General features: G+C 44.1%; 1 protein-coding gene across 1 annotated transcript in view; it reads left to right on the forward strand.

The window, feature by feature from the left end:
• Positions 1–140: 140 nt before the first annotated feature.
• The window catches only part of slc30a6 (solute carrier family 30 member 6), a 53,464-nt gene continuing 29,963 nt past the window's right edge, over positions 141–23,641 (forward strand). Inside the window, exons 1-5 of the mRNA XM_032552425.1 lie at positions 141–369; positions 1,352–1,398; positions 2,516–2,602; positions 8,868–8,952; positions 23,560–23,602. Of these exons, the coding sequence (XP_032408316.1) occupies positions 186–369; positions 1,352–1,398; positions 2,516–2,602; positions 8,868–8,952; positions 23,560–23,602 (446 nt within the window). The 5' untranslated portion in view covers positions 141–185. The remainder of the gene's footprint in view (positions 370–1,351; positions 1,399–2,515; positions 2,603–8,867; positions 8,953–23,559; positions 23,603–23,641) is intronic.

Consider the following 23,641-nt stretch of genomic DNA (forward strand, 5'->3'; position numbering starts at 1 on the left):
GTCTGTATTAAAGTAAGAATTTGTTATAATCCTAATCCTTTTATTTATTGTTTTACTATCGATGACTAATTTAAACACTCAGGTGTTACTAGGAAATGGCCAGTAGGGGGCGGCAGTAAACCCGGAACTGCGTTCACTGCGCTCCACGAACAGGAAGAAGAAGACGGAGGAGGCGGAAGTCCAAGATGGCGATGGACGGGATGATGTCCACGTCTCCGGGTCTGTCTTACCAAACTGCGGGGGATTTTTATCCCAGAAAGTTCGGTTCGAAGCCGGACGTGGTTCCGTCCGGAGTGACGGAGCGGAAGGTGGTTCCGCTGGATAAACCGGATATGGTGTCGGTGGACGTCATCAACATCAAGGAACCAGGTTTGTTATGCTAGCTGTGCTAATAGCTAACAGCTGGTTCTGCTGTGTGGTTCTGAAGATCCAGTCAGCTTTAAATCTGGGTTCAACAGCAACATGGAGCTTCAGGTTCCGTCTGCTGCTCATCGGAAACTCAGCAGTCTGGGTCCGGGTCCGGTTCTGGTCCGGGTTGACCCGCTCAGCTTCTCATTCAGATGATTAAATCCGGGTTACAGTCCAACACGTCCAGGTCCATTTCCTCCTGATCTCCGTTCATTCGGTGAAATGATTTTTACCGTTTATAGCAAAGCTTTGGGTGACGGTGGGGAAGGAAAGGTTACTCAGGAACAGAACCAGCAGCGGGAACAGAACCAGCAGCGGGAACAGAACCGAGCACACATCCATAAACCAGCCTGGTACCGACCGGGAATCAAACCCATGACCTCGGTTTATGTTGCACCTCCTCCAGCAACAGAGCAACCAGAACCTGGGAGACTGTTTGTCTGTTTGCATATTTAAATCCATTAAAAAGGCAAATAAACAATTTATTTCTTTTTATCTAACAAAATCAACGTTTTATTTCCTAAAAGTCAGAAAAGTTTTTCCTTTAGTGAATGTTTGATTATTTGTAGCAAAGATCAAAAATCCTTCCTGTGAAAAGTTGAGACCTGCTGGACTGTGTTGTTGTTAAGGCAACATTTCAGTCTCTATACTCCAGTTATTAATCAATCACTAAATTAGTTGGTGATTTTTTCAATTATTGATTAATCACAATTAATCCGATTAATCGTTTCAGCCCTGAGACAGTCATGGACCTCTAAAGCTCTCAGTAGTGATTTATATAGATTTATTATAAACAAACTATTTGTAAGTTTTCAGTATTTATGTAGAAAACTTACCGTTTTGATGAAGGTTCCTCATCATCAGCTTTAAACCTGAGTTAATGTCTGAGTAAAGAACCAGCTGTTTCTGTTTCCATGGTGACTGAAGATGTTTGTCTCCTCAGATGTTCCTCTGCACAGGAAGAAGCACGAACACGACGCCTCCGTCCTGGTAGGTCCCAGAAACACCGACACACACACAGGTTTTAAAACTCACCTTTTCTTCCTCTTCCTGCTCAATTTCAACATTTTTCACAGCTCAAATAAAATGTCAAAGTTCCTCCAACTTCTGAGCAGAAGTAGAACATTTCTGTAACGTTTTGAAGAAAATCTTTTAATTATTTCCAGTCTGTTAACTAGTTTAATGCAGAGATTTCATCTGGACTCTTTCTGCTTCACCTGAACTGATTATTAGTGAATAAAGTTATTTTATTCTCTCTACCTGCACAAAAACATCAGGATTAGTAAACATTTCTTTTGAAAACTTGTCCATTTATGGATTTTTGAAGGTTTATACATAAAGCCTCCAGCCTCAGTTCAAGATGGAAATGGATTTTTCTTTTAATTTTAACTTAACAGTAAATAAAGCCACAAACATTCAGCAGCTGTTAGTTAAAAGTGACCAGGACACAACGACACATTAAAGCTGGAAAAATGAACTTTAAATGAGCTGTTTAATGAAGCTGAGACAGTTTATATTTGTTTTCTGGATAAAAGTAGAAACTAACCAAGTCTAGAAAACTTCACAGCAGAGTTTGTAGATAAAGAGAAAAAAAAAGTAGCAAAAAATCATATTTTTGAATTAATTGAACTTGACAATTTTCACAAAGTTTGGACATTTCTGGTCTGGACTGTTCAGGGATGATCTGATGAATCTGTTTTAAGATGGAAATAAGTGAATATTTGGTCTCTTGAATTTAAAGAAAATTAATCTGAAAAGTTTTAGTTGATGCATTTAATTCACATGTCATACAAAGATGCACCACTTGGTGGCAGTGTTGACCAGTCTTTGACTTTTAGCTGAAATGATTGTCTCTCCACCTTCCTGTTGAACCTAATAATACCACCTTAAAAACCAAAGATAATACCGCCTTTAAAAATAGACTGTAGCCTTGTTGCTCTGTGGTTTGATCAAACGGATTTATTGATTATTAATAATCACTCAACCTGTTTTATTCAGCTTTCAGGTTGTAGAAAATCCTTCAAACATTAACTGTAGTCAGTGAGTGTGATGTGATTATTTTACATCTGATCTCCTCATGTTTTGTTGTCCTCCGTTCGGCCTGCAGGGGACGATCCATCCCTTCAGGAAGACGCACAGATCCGTGATCGGGAAGCTCCTGCAGGAGTTCCGGCTGGTTTCCTCGGACAGACGGGTAGGCAGCGCTTTGTTTTAGTTTTTCCGCCTCTAATCTTCGTCCCGTTCCATTCAGGGTGAAGGCATCAGGGGAATCCTTGCTCTGTAATCCCGTTATGCAGTAAGCCTGTTAGGAGCTGGATCTGAGTCATGGAGGCAGAGCCGAACACCTCAGCTAATCCTGTTTTCCCACTCGGTCACCATGCTGATGTTTACTCCTCTTTTATTCTCATTGTTTTGGTTTTCACTGCCTGCTAGGAACCAGGAATCCTGACTGAACCCTGGATCTGCTGCCAGATGTTAAAGTCTGCAGCTTCTGAACTGCAGATGTTCAAGTCTGGATCCAGACTGGAGATTCAGGGAAAATACATGACATTTACTGTCGATTAGTGGTGAAAATCAAGTATAATCAGAGCAAGTTTTGGCTAAAAACAGTAAAATAAGAATAAGTCAGTACAGTATGAATAAACATGAGCAATAATGAGAGACGCGCAAAAGAGGAGGATCATTTAAAAATACACAGGATGAGTTAATTTCTGCATAGAAACAGCAACAAGCGATAATAGATTAAAAAAGATTGTTCAGATCCCAGCAGGGATGTAAAGAGGTGGAGATTGTTGGTAGCAGTGATGGGAGGAAGGATCTGTTTTGACGCTCCTTAGTGCAGCCAGGATGCAGCAGGTGAATCCAGGAAGCAGCAGGTGAATCCAGGAAGCAGCAGGTGAATCCAGGAAGCAGCAGGTGAATCCTGGATGCAGCAGGTGAATCCAGGAAGCCGTTCGGTTCTCTGGGTTTTGTTGCTGAGCAGCAGATCAGAGATGTGAGTTTCCACTGATTGTGTTTCTGTTTGATCAGAAAAGGTTGATGGAAACTCAAAATAACTTCCTTAAGTTTACTAAACAGTTCGTTCACTTATTAGAGATGGTTTTTGTTTTTTCTGAAAACAGTGAAAGAGCTGAAGGGGAGATTGGGAACAGCAGAGTAAATCCAGATGAAACGAACGTTTCCGCTTTCTGGTGGGTCTGTGCCTTACCAGAGGCACCAAACTGATGGATTTCTAAATCCGATCTTCCATCTTGGAGAGGAGAACGCTCCATGTTTCTGCTCCATGTTTCTGCATCCAGCCTCTACTTCCTGTTTATTACGGCCATGTGATGAAATGAGGCTCTGCTGGTCGATTCAGTCCAAACGAAAACGCAGCAAATTCACATTTTCTTTCTAGAAACAATTTGAAAGTTTGCCCTGAATTTCCATGGAAACATTTAATAGAAACGTAGCCAGCAAGTCGACCATCAGGCCTTCCTGTGAGATCCCAGCATGGACAGCATCACTGTTCAGTCACAGGTTTGGTCTCATCGTTTGTATTGTTGTGGATTTTAAGGCTTTTTGACAGATTTGTTACTTTAATTTCTTAGATTAAAAATCAAAAACAAGTTGTGATGGTGGATTGAAGGGATGCGGCTCATCCTGCCGCGTTTTCCTCCCAGTTTACCTGAATCTGATCCCAGTAAACAAAGAGGAAAATAAGTGGAGCACAGGAAACATAAAAGGATCGCAGACTTTCTGTTTATCTCTCTGTTATTGTATATTAATCCACTTTGAGCTCACACCAGTCGGAGTGGATTAAAGGAGGTCTTCCTACCTGGGATTGGATTACAGCGTGTCCAACACGGATCAGAACCGATCACAACTTTCCTGTCAACAACCGTCTGGGTGTTTCTGACAACAAGCTGAGGACAAGCTGGGCTCTTCACAGGAGGAAGACGAAGAAAGTTAAAAAAATAACTTTTTTTGTGAAATTGAGGAAATTATTTAAAATTTTGTCGTTTCCATCAACTTTTAAAAGTGTAAACAAAACAAAGGAAGCGCGGTTAGTGATGGTGAAGCAGCAGAGGATTGTGGGATGTGTTTGTGAAACAGGGAAGTGATGTCAGCACTGCGTTCGTTTTTCCAGGATTCAATAATCAATAAATCAATTAATCACATGATAAAACAAACTGAATAATCTACATTTTCCTGATTTATCATGTTTCTCTTGGATGATAAAAGTTTTGATTCTGGTATTTCAGAATAAATTTTATTAGTTGTTTTATTGATTTTGGATATTTAAAATGTCTTCCAGTTTTAGTGTTAAATGTTTGTTACAATTTAAAGTTTATTGATCTTTGAGGATGAGTTCTTGCATTATTATTGTTACCGTTATGTTACTGGAGATGATCCCACCGACAATATTATCGTTTACCAGAGGAAAACGGGGTCAGAGGTCAGCCGCTTTGTGCTGCTGCTGACAGAACCCGAGCAGGAACCCAGGTTCCGGGTCAGAACCTCCTCTGATCCGGTTCCGTGCTCCGTCACCGGATCGTTGCATAAGCCGAGTTGTTTCAGGGGAACGAGGCTTCCCTGGAGAAACGGGTCGGACCTCTTCAGGTTTCGGTTCAAGGCCGTCTCCCTCATGAGTCACGCCGCCGGTCGTCACGGCAACACGCTGGCATCAGGAGGAGGCTGCCGTTAGCGCCGCCGTTCCTCCTGTAAACAGAGGGGGGCAGCAGCGCGCCGGGCCGCGGCGACCCAGCGGCCCCCAGGGGCGGCGTGGATGTGAAAGCGGGCTGATAATGTTTTGGGCTGAACGTCGTCTTAGTGTTTGCACACACACACACACACACACCCACACACACACACACACACACTGCAGGTCTCCCGTTCTGCCGCTGCCTGCTGCTGTCATAACACGGCGCACCACAGTAATTGTAGATTTCACAGCACTCGGCTCGCCTCGCCGCCGCTTATGAGTCCAACACAAAGTGACAGGCCAGGACACACACACACTCCCTACACACACACACACACCCCTACACACACACACACCCCTACATACACACACACACCGTGCCCTTCTTCCATTTCTTCTGTCTGACACAAACACACAGAGGGCGACTCGCTGCGGCTTTTTCATTGAAAATTCTGCTGAATTTTACAAACAGAGCAGAACAGTGCTGAATGGACTCAGAGTTCCCGTCCCGATCAGAAAGATCTAGCAGCAGCACCGCCGGCCCGGCCCGGCCCGGCTCGCCTCCAGAACCAGAGCAGGAAGTGGGGTCACCTTCATGCCTCAGGAGGCGATCGGAGGTCGATGCCGCTGTCTTCTCTTCCAACCAAAATACCTCCAGCTGCTGGAAAACCAACACCGCCTCCCAGAACCCGGGCCGGGTTTCAGCTGGACGGCAGGATGTTCTGCTAGCTGCCGCTCAGCATCAGAACCGTTCGGACTCAAACGGCTTTTAGGTTTATTTTGAAACTTTTAACAAAAATGTTTTGTAACATGAATCGATTTTAAACCCTTCGTTATTCTTCAATACATCAGATCACTTCATTCAGGTTTCCCTCTGAATACTCAGGTCTGAACTTTGACTAGGCCATTGCAACATACTGATTTTTCTTTTTTATTCATTATTCTTTGGTACATTCTCTGTGTTTGGGATTGTTCTCCAGTTGTTGATACAGGATACTTTGGTTTGTGGAGGAGTTCAACTGTTTTCTCACCTAATAGTCCAGTCGACCCGGTTCTACTGGAACCAGAACATCTGCTCCACCTCCAGCTGCTGTGGTTCTGAGTCAAACCAACCTGTTCCCCTCCTGGCCTGTGGGGGCGCTGCACCAAGAACCACTGAAGGAAACGACACAAAAACCTCTGAAGACACTGAGAGCAACTTCCTTCTTCACCAGATGGAAACAAAATGGAGGCGTCAGATTTTTCTCTTTAGTATTTGGCTGAAGACCAGGAGCCATTTCTGCTGCTAGCTCTAGGCTAGCACATTAGCTTTGGTTGTATTTACCCAGAATGCCCTGCGCTGTAGTCCACTTCCTGCTTTTGCAGCGGTCTCTGGTCCGCTTGGCGTTCACATTCAAACAGAACCAGAGTTCACTTCAACCCAACTGAGGTTTGCTGGCGGACCAGAGTTACACATCCACATCTCCCCAACCGAACCGGATTTTCTAGACAGACGGACTGGAGTTGGATTAGAGCGGCTGATCAGGGCTGGTGGGAATGCAGATTCCTCTCCATGTAGCTACAAACGAAGCCCAACGGTTAATAGGAGGAGTTTGTTTTTCTCCAAACGTCTCTGCTGGATTCTCATCTGACCAGATTTCATTTGCTACTGAACTTCAGTTCAGATTCGGCTTTGCAGCCTGGAATATGAAGCTGCCATGTTCTTTGTAGAAAGAAAAAGTTTCTTCTTGAGTTATTTAGCCTTTTTCTAATTGTCTCATCATGAACTAACTGGGACCTAAAGAGATGTTTATCTGTGGATTGCTGAGATTCAGTGTAAATTTACCATGGCGCCCTCTCCTGGAGAAATGTGAGGTTAAATGAGGACAAAACTGGAGCTTAAGCAGAGAGAATGTGTGGATAAAATCAGGAGCATCAGAGTAAAACAAGAAATAAAAACCAGGAAAAAACTAAAATAAAACAAGGAAGAAACCAGGTTAAATGAAACCAAAATCAGAGATAAAAATCTGTTAAAAAGGAAAATAAAACCAGGAAGTAAGTCAGAACCAGTTGGTACGCTCCAGAGTGGCACAGACTCAAGAAAAAGTCCATTTACTAAAAACAGCACAAACTGAGCCGTAAGGAACAAAAAAATATAAAATTTAAGATAAAACCTTCTTTGTCCTTAAAGTCTGTTCTGTCCAGAATTCCTCTGGTTCCAGTTTTAGCTTCACCTGACTTAGATTCTGTAAAAACCAACTAGGCTTGTTTTGTTGTCCACTTATTGATGGGTTAATGGAGGAACTATCCCTTCGTCTGTGGATGGAGACAGTTTTCCTGTCAGGCTGCCCTGCAGGTTGAACATATTTCAGGTTTAAACTGATCCAGCTGGAACGCCGAGTCTTTAAATAAACCACTGAGTTGCTTCATGGCTGCGTTTTTCATTCCAGATCCCAGATTTCCGGGTCTTACAGCTGCTGACAGCTGCAGGTTTAGTGATCTGATGAGTGCGGAGTAAATCGGTAGATCCTGCAGATGCATGTTTTCCTGCACTGCTGCCGTTTCCAGTGTGACCTTCCCCTGGGCTGCAGCTACTGCTGTTGCTGCAGCCGCTGCAGCAGCCATGAACTGAGTCAGAGCGCAGCCGACATGTTCAGACACACACTCACCTCTCCTTCAGTCAGGATTCACCTAGACCTGCTGAGAGAGACCGACCGGACCGGACCGGACCGTGTCTAACCTGCAGCTCTGACCAGAACCGCTGGTTCTACTGAGGTTCTTTATAAAACTGCAGTTGAATGGATCTGAATGCTGCGTGATAATCACCATCTGTCCTGCTAAAAACAAATTAATTCTCGTTTTAAGGGTTTGATGTTTGAATCTGACTGAAAATAAAACTTTTATCTCCTCGTTATAAAAACTAAATCTTTGGTTCTGAAATGGAAAATTAGTAATGAGAAAAAGAAGAAGAGGAGCGTCGGTTTTCTGCTCCTTGCATAAAGTGAAGGTAAAGATAGTGAAGCTGGATTATTGGCTTACTCCAGTCTGAGCTGGGATTTCCCAGGACGGTTCGGTCCGTCCTAAAACGGACTTATTCTGATGCCTTTGCCATCCATCTGGACCAGAACCCTTAAATACTCTGTTCTCCATGGAGGTCCAAAACAGACCAGACTGGAAATCAGCATGAGGCTCAAAACCTTCATGCAAAACATTTGATTTGTTTTTATCGTGTCCTGTTGTTCACTGCGCCGCCCGATTACAAAAAACTGAATCCAATAGAAAAACATTTTAAAACAGATTTTTAACCAAACCGTTGAAAAGCTCTGAAGTTGTTTTTACATTTTTTTATGTCGAGTTTTAAAACACTTTTTGGTTTAGAAAAGCTCATATTTTAATCTCGATATAGACACTTTACACATGCAGGAGTCCTTTTAAACTTTGAGTTTTAATAAAACAGTGATGCTGTGGGCTCCACTGGATAAACAGGAATCACCATGGCAACTGGTGACCTACATTTCCTGGTATTAGATTTTCAAAATAAATTCAACAGGTACTAAAATAAAACTAACTCGTCTAACAGAAGGAAAAATTTCTTCTTTTTGCTCCATATTGTGTATCATTTAAAATTTTCAAGGTTGAAAATGTTAACTTTGAATAGTTTTAACAAACGTTTTGACGTCTAATTGTATGTTTTCAGTTAAGATTGAGTTAAATCTTGTTGTTTTCTGGGTCCAACAGGCTGAAGTTTTGCTCCTCATGTTTCTCATTTCTTCTGTTTGTTTTCTGTCATTTTCAGTCGTGGAGGATCCTGCTGTTCGGAGCGCTCAACCTGCTGTGCACCGGCTGTCTGCTGCTGTGGTGCAGCTCCACCAACAGCATGGGTGAGCACAGCGACCCACACAGACCCACACAGACCCACACAGACCCACACTGACCCACACTGATCCACTGTACAGCGACCAGCAGACAGACGCAGGCCGTCTGACATACCGGCTCTGACAGAATCGTCCTCTTTGAGACGTTAACCGGCGCAGAAACCTGTCCACACACAGTAAACACAGATTGACAGCCTCACATCTAGATGTGTGTGTGTGTGTGTGTGTGTGTGCAGCTGTAAACACACACTGTGAACGGGTCTCAGGGCGCCGTCGCCTCACTGCGGGGTCCGGACCGATCCTTCTACCTCTCAGCGGGGAAACGTTGCTGCTGTTCTGGTCGACTCAGTTAGACGGAGGCAGCAGCTCTTTTTACCTTCTATGATCTGAAGAAAAGATCCGTTACATCGATGGAGAACACGAACACCAAAACATCAGAACAGGAACACCAAAACATCAGAACACAAACACCAAAACATCAGAACACAAACACCAAAACATCAGAACACGAACACCAAAACATCAGAACAGGAACACCAAAACGTCAGAACATGAACACCAAAACGTCAGAACACCAAAACGTCAGAACACGAACACCAAAACATCAGAACACAAACACCAAAACGTCAGAACACAAACACCAAAACATCAGAACACGAACACCAAAACATCAGAACACGAACACCAAAACATCAGAACACAAACACCAAAACACTAAAACATTAACACATCAGAACATGAACACCAGAACGTCAGAACATGAACACCAAAACATCAGAACATGAACACCAGAACGTCAGAACATGAACACCAAAACATCAGAACATGAACACCAAAACATCAGAACAGGAACACCAAAACATCAGAACACCAAAGCACTAAAACATTAACACATTAGAACATCAGAACGAACAGGTTCAGAATCCCAGACGTCTCTCGCTCGTCGGTTCCCTCTCCACTTTAGTCTTGCAGAAAGTTTTCACACTTATTGAACTATTCCATGTTTTACTGGGAAATAAAATAGTTCAGCTTAAATTAGAGCGGATTCATAAACTGGAAGGTGAACAGTAAATGTTATTTAAACCTTTTTAACAAATTTAATTTCTTCCAACTTTTGCGTCATAATTCTGCAGCAGAAGAATCTGGACGATAAATCTGGACATAATCAATGTTTGGAAATGATAATAATGAAGTGATGAAAGCAGTCTGAGTCAGTGAACGCATCACATCCCGACCGACCACTCCTGGCCCAGCATCCAAACAGAACCGGGTCAGAACCGGGTCAGAAGCTGAAGCCAATGCTCCACTAAAGGCCTTTGCTGTTAGCAGTTAGCTTCTTGTTTAAAAGCTTCCTTCGTCTGCTGACCGTGCTGTCACTCTCAACATCTTTAAAATTCACCCGAGATGGCGGCCATCTTTACCGCTGCGGCGGCCATCTTTACTGCTGTAAACGGAGCGCTGCTGGGAAGCAGCTACGTTCTTCTTCTGCGCATGCGGGTCGCTTTGGGGGCGTAAACCGTTCGCTCAGAAGTCTGACTGCAGTCACATTCAATCAGACAGGAACAGGAACAAAAAGATCTGAACTGAGGATGAAGATCTGCTGCGTGAATGTAAACTCTCTGTAAACTCTCCGTGCCTTTAGGGGGCGTTGTAACTTTGTTGTTCAGTGATAGTTTTTCAGTGTTTAATTCTGCAGCCAAAGCAGCTGATCAATAATTATCTTGGTTTCAAAGTGTCTGAAAATCCCCTCAACATTTTATCTGCCTCCTCCGAGATGAAAAACTCGACAGTTATGAAGTGAAAGGCAGTGAGAAGTGTTGTGTTGGTGGTCTGGTGTGTTTGTGTGCATCAGAGGGTGGCTGAGCTGTAAACATGCGGCTATCGCTGCCGCCTGTCTGAGATCACGGCCTGCTGCAGCCAGACCTCGTGTTTATGCTCGGCCACCAACCCGAGACCCGCTCAGGGACCGCGCCGCTCTGGAAAAACGCTGCCACGAAGAGAACAGCGTGCCACCCGATCCCTGCACGCTGCAGATACTGCAGAAAAACACGCAGACAGACGCTGGCGGGGCGGCGTCGGGTGTCGCGCTCGCAGGAAGTGGAGAACCGGGGATCGAACGGCTGGGAGAAGGAGACACCGCTGTCGATACTCAGGATGGATGAGACGGCTTCAGGATGCTTCTGTTCTACCTGCGTTACCTGGACACACACACACACACACACACACACCCACCCGCACACACACACACACACACACCCACACACACCCACACACACACACACACACACACACACTCTGATGAAGCTTTTAACTGTTTAGATGAAAACTGAACTGTTTAATTTCTGCTTGGTCTCTATTTATTTATTTTATATCAATTTATTTCCTCCTCATTGTTAATGAAACTCAGATTTTCCAGATGATCAGTGAATGAAACAACAAAACGATACGGATTTTCCTCTGCTCTTAGTTTTATTAGACTTTGACTAAATATGATGAAAATACCCTAAAAGTATAATTATACTTTATATGGTACAGAGGGCGGAGCTACCAGTCGTCGTTATTATTATTATTATTATTATTATTGCTCCTGTCAGAACACAGAAGGTTTTCTGTTTTTCCTGGTTTTGGTTTTGGTTCCTGGTTTTCCTGGCATTTTTCCGGTTTCCTGTCCGACTGAAGTCACTGCTGATTCCTGGAAAATTTAGTTTGATTCCAGTTTTTTCCAAGTTTGTAATTTTAGAAAAACTATGAAAAATACTTTAGTTCCTTTTCTATTGTCTAATTATTCCTTCCTTGTTTTTGCTACTCTTACAGTTTGTCATGAATTCATAGACAATTTTTACCTTTTATGTAACTAAATTCTGGGTTTTTTCCATGATAAATATGTTGAATAACTTCTAAATATGTTTAACCAGTAAAAATAAATCTGACCTGAGAGAGAAGAGATGTTTTCACCACAGGAAGATTTTATTAACACTAGAATAAAGAGATTATCTTTGTCCTTATTGCATCACTCAGTATTTTAATCGTTTTGTTGTGAAGGTTGTTTCAGGTTATCTACTGTGGAGAAAATATTTTTTCTGATAAATCTCCACCTCCCATCCATATTCAAGCTGGAGTTTGGGTGACAGGAGCTTTAAAGGTTCAGATTTATACCTGAAATAGGAGAAAATGAGAAGATAATGAAAAACCAACCCTGCTGCCAGAAACTACAACAGTGGAGCCATTTTTGTAGTTTCTTCTTCCATCTGAGGTTTAGGTGCTTGGACTCATTTAAACCTTTGATTAGTTTGAGCTGAACAGATAGAAAACCTGAACAGACCAGAGGATAATGTCGGAACCGGTCCGACTCAGAACCGGCACAGAAACTGAAGGTTTCCTACAGTTGAGCTGGAATTTTCTCCGGATTGGGAATGTTTCCATTCAAACATGAGATGTGGTGAGGTCTGAAAAGTTTTCCTGAACTGGTTTGTTGGGTTCAGGAATCAATCAGTGAATTGATTTCTGACTGATTTTGTTCTCTTGCTGCTGTTTATAGCTAGAAGCTTTTTTTACAGTTGGTTTGTGAAACATGAGATATTTCCTACAGCTCACCACCTCGTCTTGATGTTTTTCTTTTCTGTGACCTTTTAAGGTTAATCTTTGAAATGAGGGCAGGCCTTTCCAGATGGGGCTAAACGAGTCTTCTCCTCTGTTAGCCAAATGAAATGCACATCTGGTAGAATTAGCTCTGTGTCTAATTTAGCAGTTATTAGTCGGTTCAGAAATCTTTTCTAGTAATTTGCTGCAGTTTGTTGTTTTTTCCTCGATGCATGCAGGTCTGTTGGGAGCGTTCGAACGCGCACATCCAGCGCCTCCAGTGAATTTCCGCCTGTAGTTTAAATGAAGCAGAAGTCCGTCCCTACAGAGAGACACACATTCGCTGGGTTTCTCTCTTTCACACTCACACTAACGTCCTCTCTGACCTCCCCTTTGCAAGTCTAATGCCATGCTCCAGAGCAACTGCTCCTCTGATGCGCTCAGAGCGCCATGCATGCAGCCCTGCTTATATAGAAACACACACTCTTTGGCCTCATTAGCCCATGACTAACGGCTTAACAGACGCTCTGCAAACCGTGTAGACTTGATGCATCCTTTACGGGACGGGGGGCTTGGCTCGGCGGACCACGGAGGCTGTCGAAAGAGATAATCGGAGCGCTGCTTATCCGTACTCACTGTTCCTAATGTCATTTCCCTTCTGTGTTCGTTACTTAGAAAAACCCAGCAGCAACAGATTGGAGTTTCCACTCCTCTCAGTGACGGTGGGTGGAACCGACAGTGTTTACATGGGTTTTCTAAGCAGATTTATAAAGCGAAGCAGCGATTCACACACTGACACGGTTTCTCGTGACTTGACAGTCCAGCTCTCAGAGCAGTTGACCTTCACACTGTCGTGATGCAAACACTGGTTCTGAAAGCTTCAGGTGTCAATCTAAGGGTTCGTTCACACCAGTCATGTTCAGTCTGCTTTATTCCAACTCAGTCCGTTTGTATAGAAAATCTGGATCGTTTGGGGAGAAGTGAACTCTGGCGCGGTTCAGTGAGAAACAGAACCAAAGCTGCTGGAATTAGAATGAATGTTGCAACTTTGGTCCCCAATCAAATTTCGTCTACCGGACCGTCAGCTGGGAAAACGCCGTCAGTAGCAGATTGAAAAAGTGGCAGAGTGATGGAGAACACCATCTTAGCTCCATCATCAGTTGGCATCAAACCGCCACACATGACGGAAATGTTTGGAGGTAAAGACTTTTTTCTGGTTCTTCAGAAATCCATTGACCTGCATAGAATAATTTTTTAGGATTTCCAAGACAGAGTTTTTCCAACACTGATGGGTTTCGGAGTAGAGGGGCTGCAATGAAGCGTCTTCTGTCCGAGATAAACTACAGACTGAACTCCTGCTAGGACAGCAGAATACGTCCAGAAAGATTTCTTCACTCTGATGATTCCTGATGAATACCTGAAGAAGAAAATGCTATGAAGATGCTCATCCATGAATCTGGTTGCTTCTGATCCGAGAGACTTTGCCCCAGTGCCACCCAAGGACAGTCATGGATAAAAAATTGGATCAAAACCCAGCAGGAACATCGTCCAGCTATCCAGGAACAGTTTGGTGATGATCTAAGAAATCAAATGTGCAACACGTCACAAGACTCAAAGGAAACAACTGGGTTAAATATCAGATCTTTGAATGTTTGGAAGCTCCCCAGGTCTGAAGCCCACCGATCACCTGTGGTCAGAAAGAAACCGGGTCACCTCTGAGCACTGAGAAGGTGAGGATGAAGCACCATCAGTCAGAACCTGGACCAGACATCGGTACCCAGGAATACATTATTCAGAAGATACAGAGGAGATCCTGATCACATGCCTGCAAAAACTAGCCCAAATCATCACCCTCCTCCGCCGTGCTCAACAGCTACTATGCTGTGCTTGGTTTGGTCCAAACCTGGAGCTGTGGATTACAGGCGGGTTTGGGTCCAGACACAGAGCAGGTGTCTGTAAAGGTTTGGTTTATAAGGCTCCACAGTTCATCTCATCACTGCAGATCGAACCTGAATGGACAAGCAGATGCTCCTGACCTCATGGGTTAACAGCAGGTTCTGGTTTAATCTTATTAAACAGAACCAACCATGACTTTGCACTCCTCTAGCAGCTTAGCTGAGCTTTGAACAGGTGTTGCCGCTGTGTGCTTCTTTAAGCTCTGGTTCTGTTTACGTCTTGTCGTTTAAGCGGACCGTTTCTGGCTCTGCTCCTGAAACATCATCTAATACTTTGTACTTTATAAAAGAAGCCATGTTGGAGTCAATCCCCCACTCTGCGCTGTACCCTCGCCCCCACTGACCTCCGGCTGCAAGACTAATGCTGTGATCTGCAGCAACTGACTCACACAAAGCCTCATATGTACATACCGCGCTGGAAAACAAGCCCACATTCTGGACCCATTAGCTTATGACTTCAGGCTTAGCATGTATGGAAATAAACACACACACAGGCACACACACATATAGGAATAATGTCCCAGTATGCTCTATAGGAGGCGGTAAGACTGTTGAGCCGAGAAATTTTCAAGCTGTTTTTCATCCAGACCCTAAAAATTCCCCATCCTGGGTTCTAAGGAGCCAGTAACTGGTACCGCCTAGAAATGTTTGCTTTTGGACCAAACTAGGTCTGATGTTGGTATGATTCAAATATTCATAACCTTCAAGATGATCATCGCTCCTCCTGATCGTTAGTGCCATAACCAGGTTCTGCACTTTGAGGATAATGGGTCCATTCAACATGTCTGCCACATTACTGGCTTGTTGGGTGTTTATTCCTTAGGTTTGAAGTATAACAACCCTCCAAAACTCACATCAAAGCAGTCTTTTGCAATGTCATCACAGCAAGCATGACTGGGATAAAGTTTGTCCTGCAGTATATTGTGCTGTACTGACTAAACCATGCTTAGAAATTCTCAGCTTCTTGGAATCTGGGAGCTACTAGGATGACAACTTTTTTTCCCTGTTTGGAAATGGGAACGCTGACGGGATTTACTGGAGATCCTGCATCTGGCAGAAAGAAAAGACTCCACTACATCAAGCTTCAGCTGTCGGCCAGTTGTTCTGACATTTGATTCTACAAAGAGTTAATAGTCGGCTCAATGACTGCAAGCTCTCCTGGTCCCGCAGCCACCAAACCACCAGCCTGCCACCACCATGCCTGAGAGCTGGTTTGGATTCTTTACGCTGAAACGCTGGTTGGTGTTGTCTGGTTGAGTGTTATGGCTGAACATTTCCAGTTTGAGGTGTTTAGGGTGTTTGGGATCACTGGTCTGCTGACGACCCAGTCGGCTCCACAGTACGGCTCATCCCAGGTGGCTGAACCACAGATTGGAATCAGCTACATCATATTTTTCTTTACTTGTGAACATGTCTGCTGAATATTTGTATAACATTGCAGCACTTTCAGGTCTTTCTATTATTTGTTGGCTAGTTTTGTGCTGACCTGGTTAATAAATTCTAACTTGTTCATTCAGTTTTTAGTTTTAGAATTTGTTTGGAGATGAATGTAGTGCATTGGGTCCAATCTGGAACACGAACGGTTCACATGCGTCACTAAAATCTCCCTGTTCCAAGTCGATCTTCATACAAGCTACCTGTTTTCTGCTAAAACATCTTTTCTTTTGAGTTGTTTGTGTGACACGGAAAACGTTCCCTGGCAGAGGCAGGAACTGTGAGCGTAATGGTAATGGGACCAAAAATGGACGGAGTTGGGTTTCGTTAAAGTGTTCTGATTGTGTGTTCAGTGAAGCTGGACTTAAATTCAGCTGTGTGTGTATTTAGTTTGGCGGGTAAAACAGCTGATGCCTTTACTTTGTTAAGGCTGGAAACCGATCCGGTCGTCCGCTGCACAATTTGATCCAAGAGGAGCCGCGCTCGCTCAGGAGGTTCTGTAGAATCATCACCAGATTGTGTTTCAGCAGCAGTGCAACAACAGCGCTGCCTGACCAGCATCAAGAAACCCACACCGGCCCACTTTTAATGGCTGAGACCCCCGCTTGCTGCTGGCCCGCAGCATGATTCCTTCCTACTGACCAGAGCAAAGCAACGGCCGTTATATTTCTTTCGACAGGATCAGCGTCCTGACTGAGGTGATGTTCTTCTACGGCCCATCTTCGCTGTGGTTGTACACGTCTCCGTCTCTTTAATATTTCATCCGATCGGCTGTACGATTCTCTCTGAACGACGCTCCCGGTTTGAGTGTTTCTCAGAGAAACCAGGTCAAGTGTCTCTTCCACAGACGGATAAACACACCTCCTCCTCATCCTCTCTGCTCTCCCCCTTTGCTTTACATTTCTCCTCCCTGTCCTCTTTACTCGGAGCGTACCACCCAGGGATGATGTCTTATTTGTGACAGTTCCTGTAAGAGTAAAAGCCATGTTGTGGTTTCTTGGTGAGGACACGACTGTGAATTTTTATCCCAACATGTTAGTCATGTTTTGCATTGGAGCAATGTTTGTATGCATATCCATTAGTTTGTTTGTTTGTCATGGAGACACGGCTCAGTGCACACGCGTGATCTATGAGTGTGTGTATGTGGGTGTGTGTTGTCCTCGGGCCTTGAGTGTTCCTGTGTGTCAGAACACAGCTGGTGAAGCTTTCCTTCCCACGGGGCCCTTCGGTACACCCAACACACACTCACACTGTGGGGGTGTGTGTGTGTGCGATCAGCTCCTCTTACTCCCTGAACATCCACTACATCTGCTTCTCGCTCGGCAGGACTGGATCTCCTGAAGATGTTGATGATGTGTGCAGAGGAACACATCTCCAAATAAGACAGACAACTAAATAAACATCAAATCTTTACCTTTGAGACACATTTTATCTCCTCAAGAAGCAGAAAATCTGCTGATTAATATCTTGTTGCATTTTTCTTGACTGATTGGTGACAAACAGATTTAGGCTGCATTCCCACCAGCTGTTAAGTTTGCTTCACTCCAACTCCAGTCCGTTTGCTCAGAAAGTCCGGTTCGTTTGGGATCAGCGATCAAACCTGATGCAGACCAGGAAACTTTGGTCTGACTATGAACCTAGGTTTCAGTTTGGTTGAAGTGGTGCTGTATATGTGAACACCAAGTGGACCAAAAGCATTAAGAGGACTACAGCGCATGGCATTCTGGGTAAATAGAACCAAAACAAACATGTGAGTCTAACACTAGCGGGAGAAATAATTCGTGGTTTTTTGTTAGAGAAATCCTCAAAGTCTGGCGCCACTCCACTTTACTTTCCATTGGGTGAAGAAGGAAGTTGCTCTCAGTGTCTTCAGAGGTTTTTGTGTCGTTTCCTTCAGTGGTTCTTGGTGCAGCGTCCCCACAGGCCAGGAGGGGAACAGGTTGGTTTGACTCAGTGCAGACAGAAAGAGAACCACAGCAGCTGGAGGTGGAGCAGATGATGCAGTTTTGGTCCCCAGTCAAACAGAATCTACTGGACTTTCAGTTGGATGAACAGCCATAAGGCTCCCATACTCTCCAGTGTACTGTACGTGTTCGTTGAACCACGTGGATTCTGCATTCACCATCAATGGTCGAGTTTTTATTGCAGATTGTACCGATTTCCTGGACAAATTCCTTCATTTCCCACAATTTCAGCCATGACTTTAATGGAAGGAGATCATTTATGTGACACTGAGTACAAATACGCATCATGGTAGTAAAAGTTGACCTTTGCATGTCCGTATCAGTGGACGTCCGCACTGAGTCAACCTCAAGTGCACACGTACCTCCAGAGTGAAGTAAGTATGTGGGAACCTTAACGTTTATTCTGGACCAGGTAAAGGACCAGTTAAACCAGTCTGACCAACGATCTGAGGTTCAGTAGAAACCCAAGGAGAGTCCAGTCTCTCCACAGAGGGTCACTTGTTTAACATGAGCTGCTTTAACAAACCAGTACTCTGGGTAGTACTTTGGTCTTAATGGACGATGTTACATTGATCCTAACAAGCTCAGGGGGACTTCAGGGTCATAGGTCACGGCTGAGGGGGTCTGCAGATTGGGTGGAGCAGGTTGGGGCGGTTAGTGTGTCCCAACAGATGCCTGAGATCAGAGTCTCTGTTTCACCACATAAATGGAGGCATTGGAGCTTCGGTCCGGTTTCATATCGACTGAGGATGACATGATGATGAGTGTGTGTGTGTGTGTGTGTGTGTGTGTTGTGGTTACAGTGTGTGTGTTGTGTGTTTAATCAGTCATGTTCTTCAGTTTTAAACATGTAGAGAAAAGCTCTTGTTTGCTGTTGTGACCCGTCATGTTGTATCTTTGCAGGGATCAGGGAGTCTGTCAGGTGGGTTCGGTTCTGTCTGGCCGTCCTTCAGGTCCAGTTTCAGGTTTCTTTCTAAACAATCAGCACTTTGCGTCTCTTCATCTCTGTCCTCCTCCTCTTCCTCGTCCTTGGGGATCCTCGTCACCGCAGCAGTTGAGACGTTCGATAGAAGCTTTTAGTTTACATCTGCACATCACAAGAGCTGACCCGACACCACGGCCCGCTCTGTGGGTCTCAGTTTACTGTTTACCGGAACCGATGCCACTAAGCCTCTGTTTGCTGTGGTTAGCACTTCCTCCCCTCCGTGTTTCTGATTCCCTCTTCATTTATGACCGGATTGATAAAACGACGGACCCTGAACTAGTCAGAATATAAAAAAACTTTATTATTGCTGCTTCCTGGTTTAGATCAGTTTATGCAAAAATAAGCTACATTTAGACCAAACCAGATCAGATTCAGCTGATTAAATGACCATCAGTGTGAGCACTGCTGTAAAATCAGGAGGTGTGGCATTTTGCTGCAGCAGTGACCTTAAAGAAGCATCTGTTGCTGCCTCTATAGGCCTCATGATTGACTCAGCACAGACTTTGGTTGGAAGGGAAGACGGAAGAAACCAGATGAAGCATTTTAGCACCTTCACCTCATACCAGCTGTCCAGCATGGTGGTGGAGGGCTGATGGTTTGGGCCTACTTTTCTGGAACAGGAATCCGGACACCTTGCAGGCTCCTCTGTACACCAAAGTTTTATTTAACCAAATGTGAGTCCATCTGTCCATCAGCTGAAGCTTGGGCCAAACTGGGCCGTCAGCAGAACGACCCAGGGAGAGACGTGAACACAACAGAATATCTAAAAACAAAATGAATCCTTCGGGTTTACAGGTACAGAAACCATAAACACAAGCACCCATAAATAAACCTGCTTCAGATTTACAGCCGTTCCAGAAACGCAGCACAAAAACTCAAGCCTGGGATTTTTCTATGTAAAACAAACAGAAAATCAACTTATTGCATTAAAATCTTTGACGTGTAGGGGGCGCTAGCTGGATCAGTTGGTACCGTGTGCAGAGACTGTGGTCTTCAACCCAGTGGTCCTGGGTTCGGTTCCTGACCCATACACTGCATGTCTTCCTTCTCTCTCTGCCCCATTTCCTCTCTATTTACTGTACAATAAATACCATTAGACTCTAAATAAATGTTAAAATGTATGTGATTAATTAATCCAAGTTCATTCGTTTTAGTACTGGCCCTATTATATTTATAACCAACCATAACGAGAATATTAATATTGATATCGACCCAGATTTTCATATCAGTGCATCCATAAATACAATCATTTCCCATCCAATGATTGTGAATGAACCTTGTTGCTCAAGCAGCTTATTGATTCTTTTAGCTTAAAGCAACAGATCTTGGTAAAATAAGCCTGAGGGTCTGTAGGTGGTGAATAAACGTCCAGCTCAGTCTTCATGCGTCTGTTACTGTTGCACATGATCGCTGCTTCGGTCCTCCACTTTTCTTTACTCTTCCCTGGATGTTTGGGCTGCTCATGTGCAGACAGCATTAAATATTCATCCTCCTGCTTCTCCTTTCATTTCTCCTTCTTCCCTTTGACTTTCTCCTTCCCTCTCTCTGTCGAATCTTCTTTCACCTCACTTCTTAGCAGTTTAATCTTTCAGAAAAAGTCAGATATGAAGGAAACTTGGGGACATAAGAGAGGTGAGGACTGAAAAGCAGATGGTTAGAGAGTAGTTTGACTGAACTTCTCCATCGATCGTCTGATGCATATTTTCTTTTCATTGTGTGTGTGTGTGTGTGTGTGCGTGGGTGGGTGTGTGTGTGTGTGTGTGGACATCATAAAATGTGTGTTCTCTGTCTTCAGTTTAGCTTTCTGCCCATCTGTGAGTTGTAGATAACGAACGTCTCGCCGGCTGTTTGTTGCTCTGGTGTCACTTCCACTCGTCCTCTGGGTGTCAGTGTTTGTAAGCTGGAGTCTTATGAAGAACCTGAGCCTGGCTGGGTGTGTGTAGGTGTGTGTGTGTGTGAGAGAGAGAGAGAGAAAGAGAGACTGTATGTAAAACTATCCGAGCACAGCGAGGGGAAACTGTAACCCGTCCATTGATTGGACCCGGCCTGTTTCAGGGTCACTGTGATGTCAGCGTTTGTATTATTATTGCTTTTATTGTCTGCAGCTTTTAATTCAACACAACACAATGACATCAAACCTCATTGATCCCTGTGGAGACATGAGCTGCAGCAGATCACAATAACAGGCGGATGCAGCGAAAGCAGACGACTGAACATGAAGACGTAAAACGATCTTCTGATCTGGAAACCTGGTGAATCAGGAGTTATGATGTTTTGCTTTTCTCCTGACAAATTCTCAGATTATCAAACCACAGAATATGACCACAATAGCCGCGTAAAGGCAGAAAGTCAGCCATGTAACGTGTGAAAATTCATTAGCAGGTTATTGATGTTCGCCGAGTCAGTTTGGACCAGAGTCTGACGGCCTTTAGACACGTCTTGGGAAAAGGATTCATCTAAAAGTTTTAGGAGCGTTTTGAGACGTGTTCTCCATCTGCATCTGGATTATTACAGCCATGCACAGCTTCTGATAAAACTACACTTACTTCCCTGGTTGATTCGCACCCAGCAAGTAAAAATCACAAATTCACATTTTATTTTTCTTCCTTTGTTTTATGCGACATCTTAAAGTTTACTCAGAATGTTCATAATAATTGGATGGAAACTGATTTATCATAAACTGAATATTGTCCCTCAGAGTTTCTGATGTCATTACATTGTTTCGATATTTGGATTTTTTCATATGTTTTTTGGTTGAAACCAGTTTTAAAAGTTTCAGACAAAAGAAATGTGTTCGGGCCGATGGCCTGAATCCTGCCAACACCTCCAGAATTTAATCATTTTTCCATTTCCAGTAATAATCTGGGTTTCCTGTAACGTTTACCTGCCTGTGGTCCTTATTGGTTGATTATTGAAGCGTTTAGGTGAGTTTTATGGGAATTCATCCCATCCTGGTTAAGGATTTATAAGATGAACTGGACCGAACCCTGTAGAGCTCCGTCAGTTACTCTGGTTCTGGAGGAAATCCTTGATGTTGGTTTGAAAGTTGGGTTCAACTCAACGGCTGTTACCATGGTAACGGGTCAATTAGCTGTGGTTCAGGCTCATCGATGGTGCCTGGTTCTGCAGCTCTGAAGCTGTTTTTATCGGTTTTGTATCAGTTTGCTCCGTTCTTCTCGTCTCCTTCCTCCACTCTGCCGCTCCTCTTCATCAGTTGCCCAGACTCTCACACTCTTTCTCACTCATTCACCTCTCCTCTGTCAGTCTGTCCATCATCCTGTCTCCTGCCTTCTCACTTCTCTCTCTCTGTGCCGTCTATCTGCCTTGATGTTTCCATCCATCTGTCTCCCTCCCAGCCTGTCGCTCTGCCGCTCTCCGCCCCCCTCTGTCAGTCTCTGCGGGTCTTTGCCGCGGGCCTCTCTGTCAGGAGGATTACAGGGCGTCAGGTTGGCCAACATGGACTCTTTTAGTGGGGAAACAAAATGTTCCTCTCAGCACAAAGCCGCTCTAATCCTGCCTCCTCTTCCCCCACGGCACAGCCTGATTACAGAAAGCTGACAGGCCGGAAGACGGACGTTTCGGCAGACAGACGGGCTGAAAGATTGACAGATGGACGGGCAGGTTTGCTGTATTTAAGCCAAGCTGGTCTCGTTGTTTGGTTGGTTAACAGACTGATTAGTTTCTGGTTTACTCACTAACTTACTGAACCACCAGCTTTCCTGCTGCACTGGCTGCTTTCTACTAACTGACTCAGATAAAACTGATCCAGTTTCCAGACTCATTGGGTATCGCCTGAGCAGCTGTGGCCCGTCAGTACAACCATAGTTTGGTTCTGCTAACCTGGCAAATAAATCCTGGGCACTGATGTGGTCTGAAAGACATAAACCTTAAAGATGATCCCATTTCCTAAGGTTCCTTCCAAGCCTTGGCGTCTGCATCCCTCAGCCCTCTTTGCCTCGCAGCATCTTCAGTTCCTCCTCTGCACACATCCAACCCATCTCAACCTCGGCTCCAACTTTCTCCCCAGACCACTCAGCATCTCTATTATTTATCTCTTTTATCACAAGAAAGAAAATGCAGCTTGGGAAGCCAACTTATCTAGATGCAATTATACTTGACACTGTTGGTTGTTGTTTTCAAATCCAGGAGTGGCAATCATTGTCCTTTCTGCTGAGTGTCTGGATCGCAGAGCGTAGAGATAAGGAAGACTGCAAATGTTGGCTTCTGTGGTAGTGCTAAGATGGTTTCCATTCTGCATGCTAGGATATATTTGGTGTTTGAACTATTAAAAAGGCAGTTATAAATTATTTCAGAGGGAGTCTCAAGTATTTGTAGAGTTCATCTGTTTGTGCCCAGCAGCGGTCCATAACTGCCACCAGGATCAGAGATCCACTGCGACACAAACATCAGATTTAAACGATGGTTTCACTGAAGCTACACAACCATCCCTGGTTCTGTGAAAGAAGGAATCACCATTTAAACCAGAGTTTGGTTTTGAGCCATGATGGAGTTTTTTCTAGTGAAGGGATGAGGATCAATACAGACTCATAAAAGAGCAGCTTCAGTCTTACAGATGATGCTGTGGTGTTATAGAAATGTCAGGTAAAAGTTTCTGCTACTGATTTGATCCACGATTCACCATCAGTGTTAAAAACTCTGAGGTTTTCACTGTTTCTGTGTTTTCTTGTCTTTACAGCTTTAACTGCCTACACATATCTCACCATCTTCGACCTGTTCAGGTGAGTACCCGGGTCATTAACGTGGGTTTGGGTCAGAGG

This window comes from Xiphophorus hellerii, chromosome 22, assembly GCF_003331165.1.
Source record: "Xiphophorus hellerii strain 12219 chromosome 22, Xiphophorus_hellerii-4.1, whole genome shotgun sequence".
In the NCBI taxonomy this organism is placed as follows: Eukaryota; Metazoa; Chordata; class Actinopteri; order Cyprinodontiformes; family Poeciliidae; genus Xiphophorus; species Xiphophorus hellerii.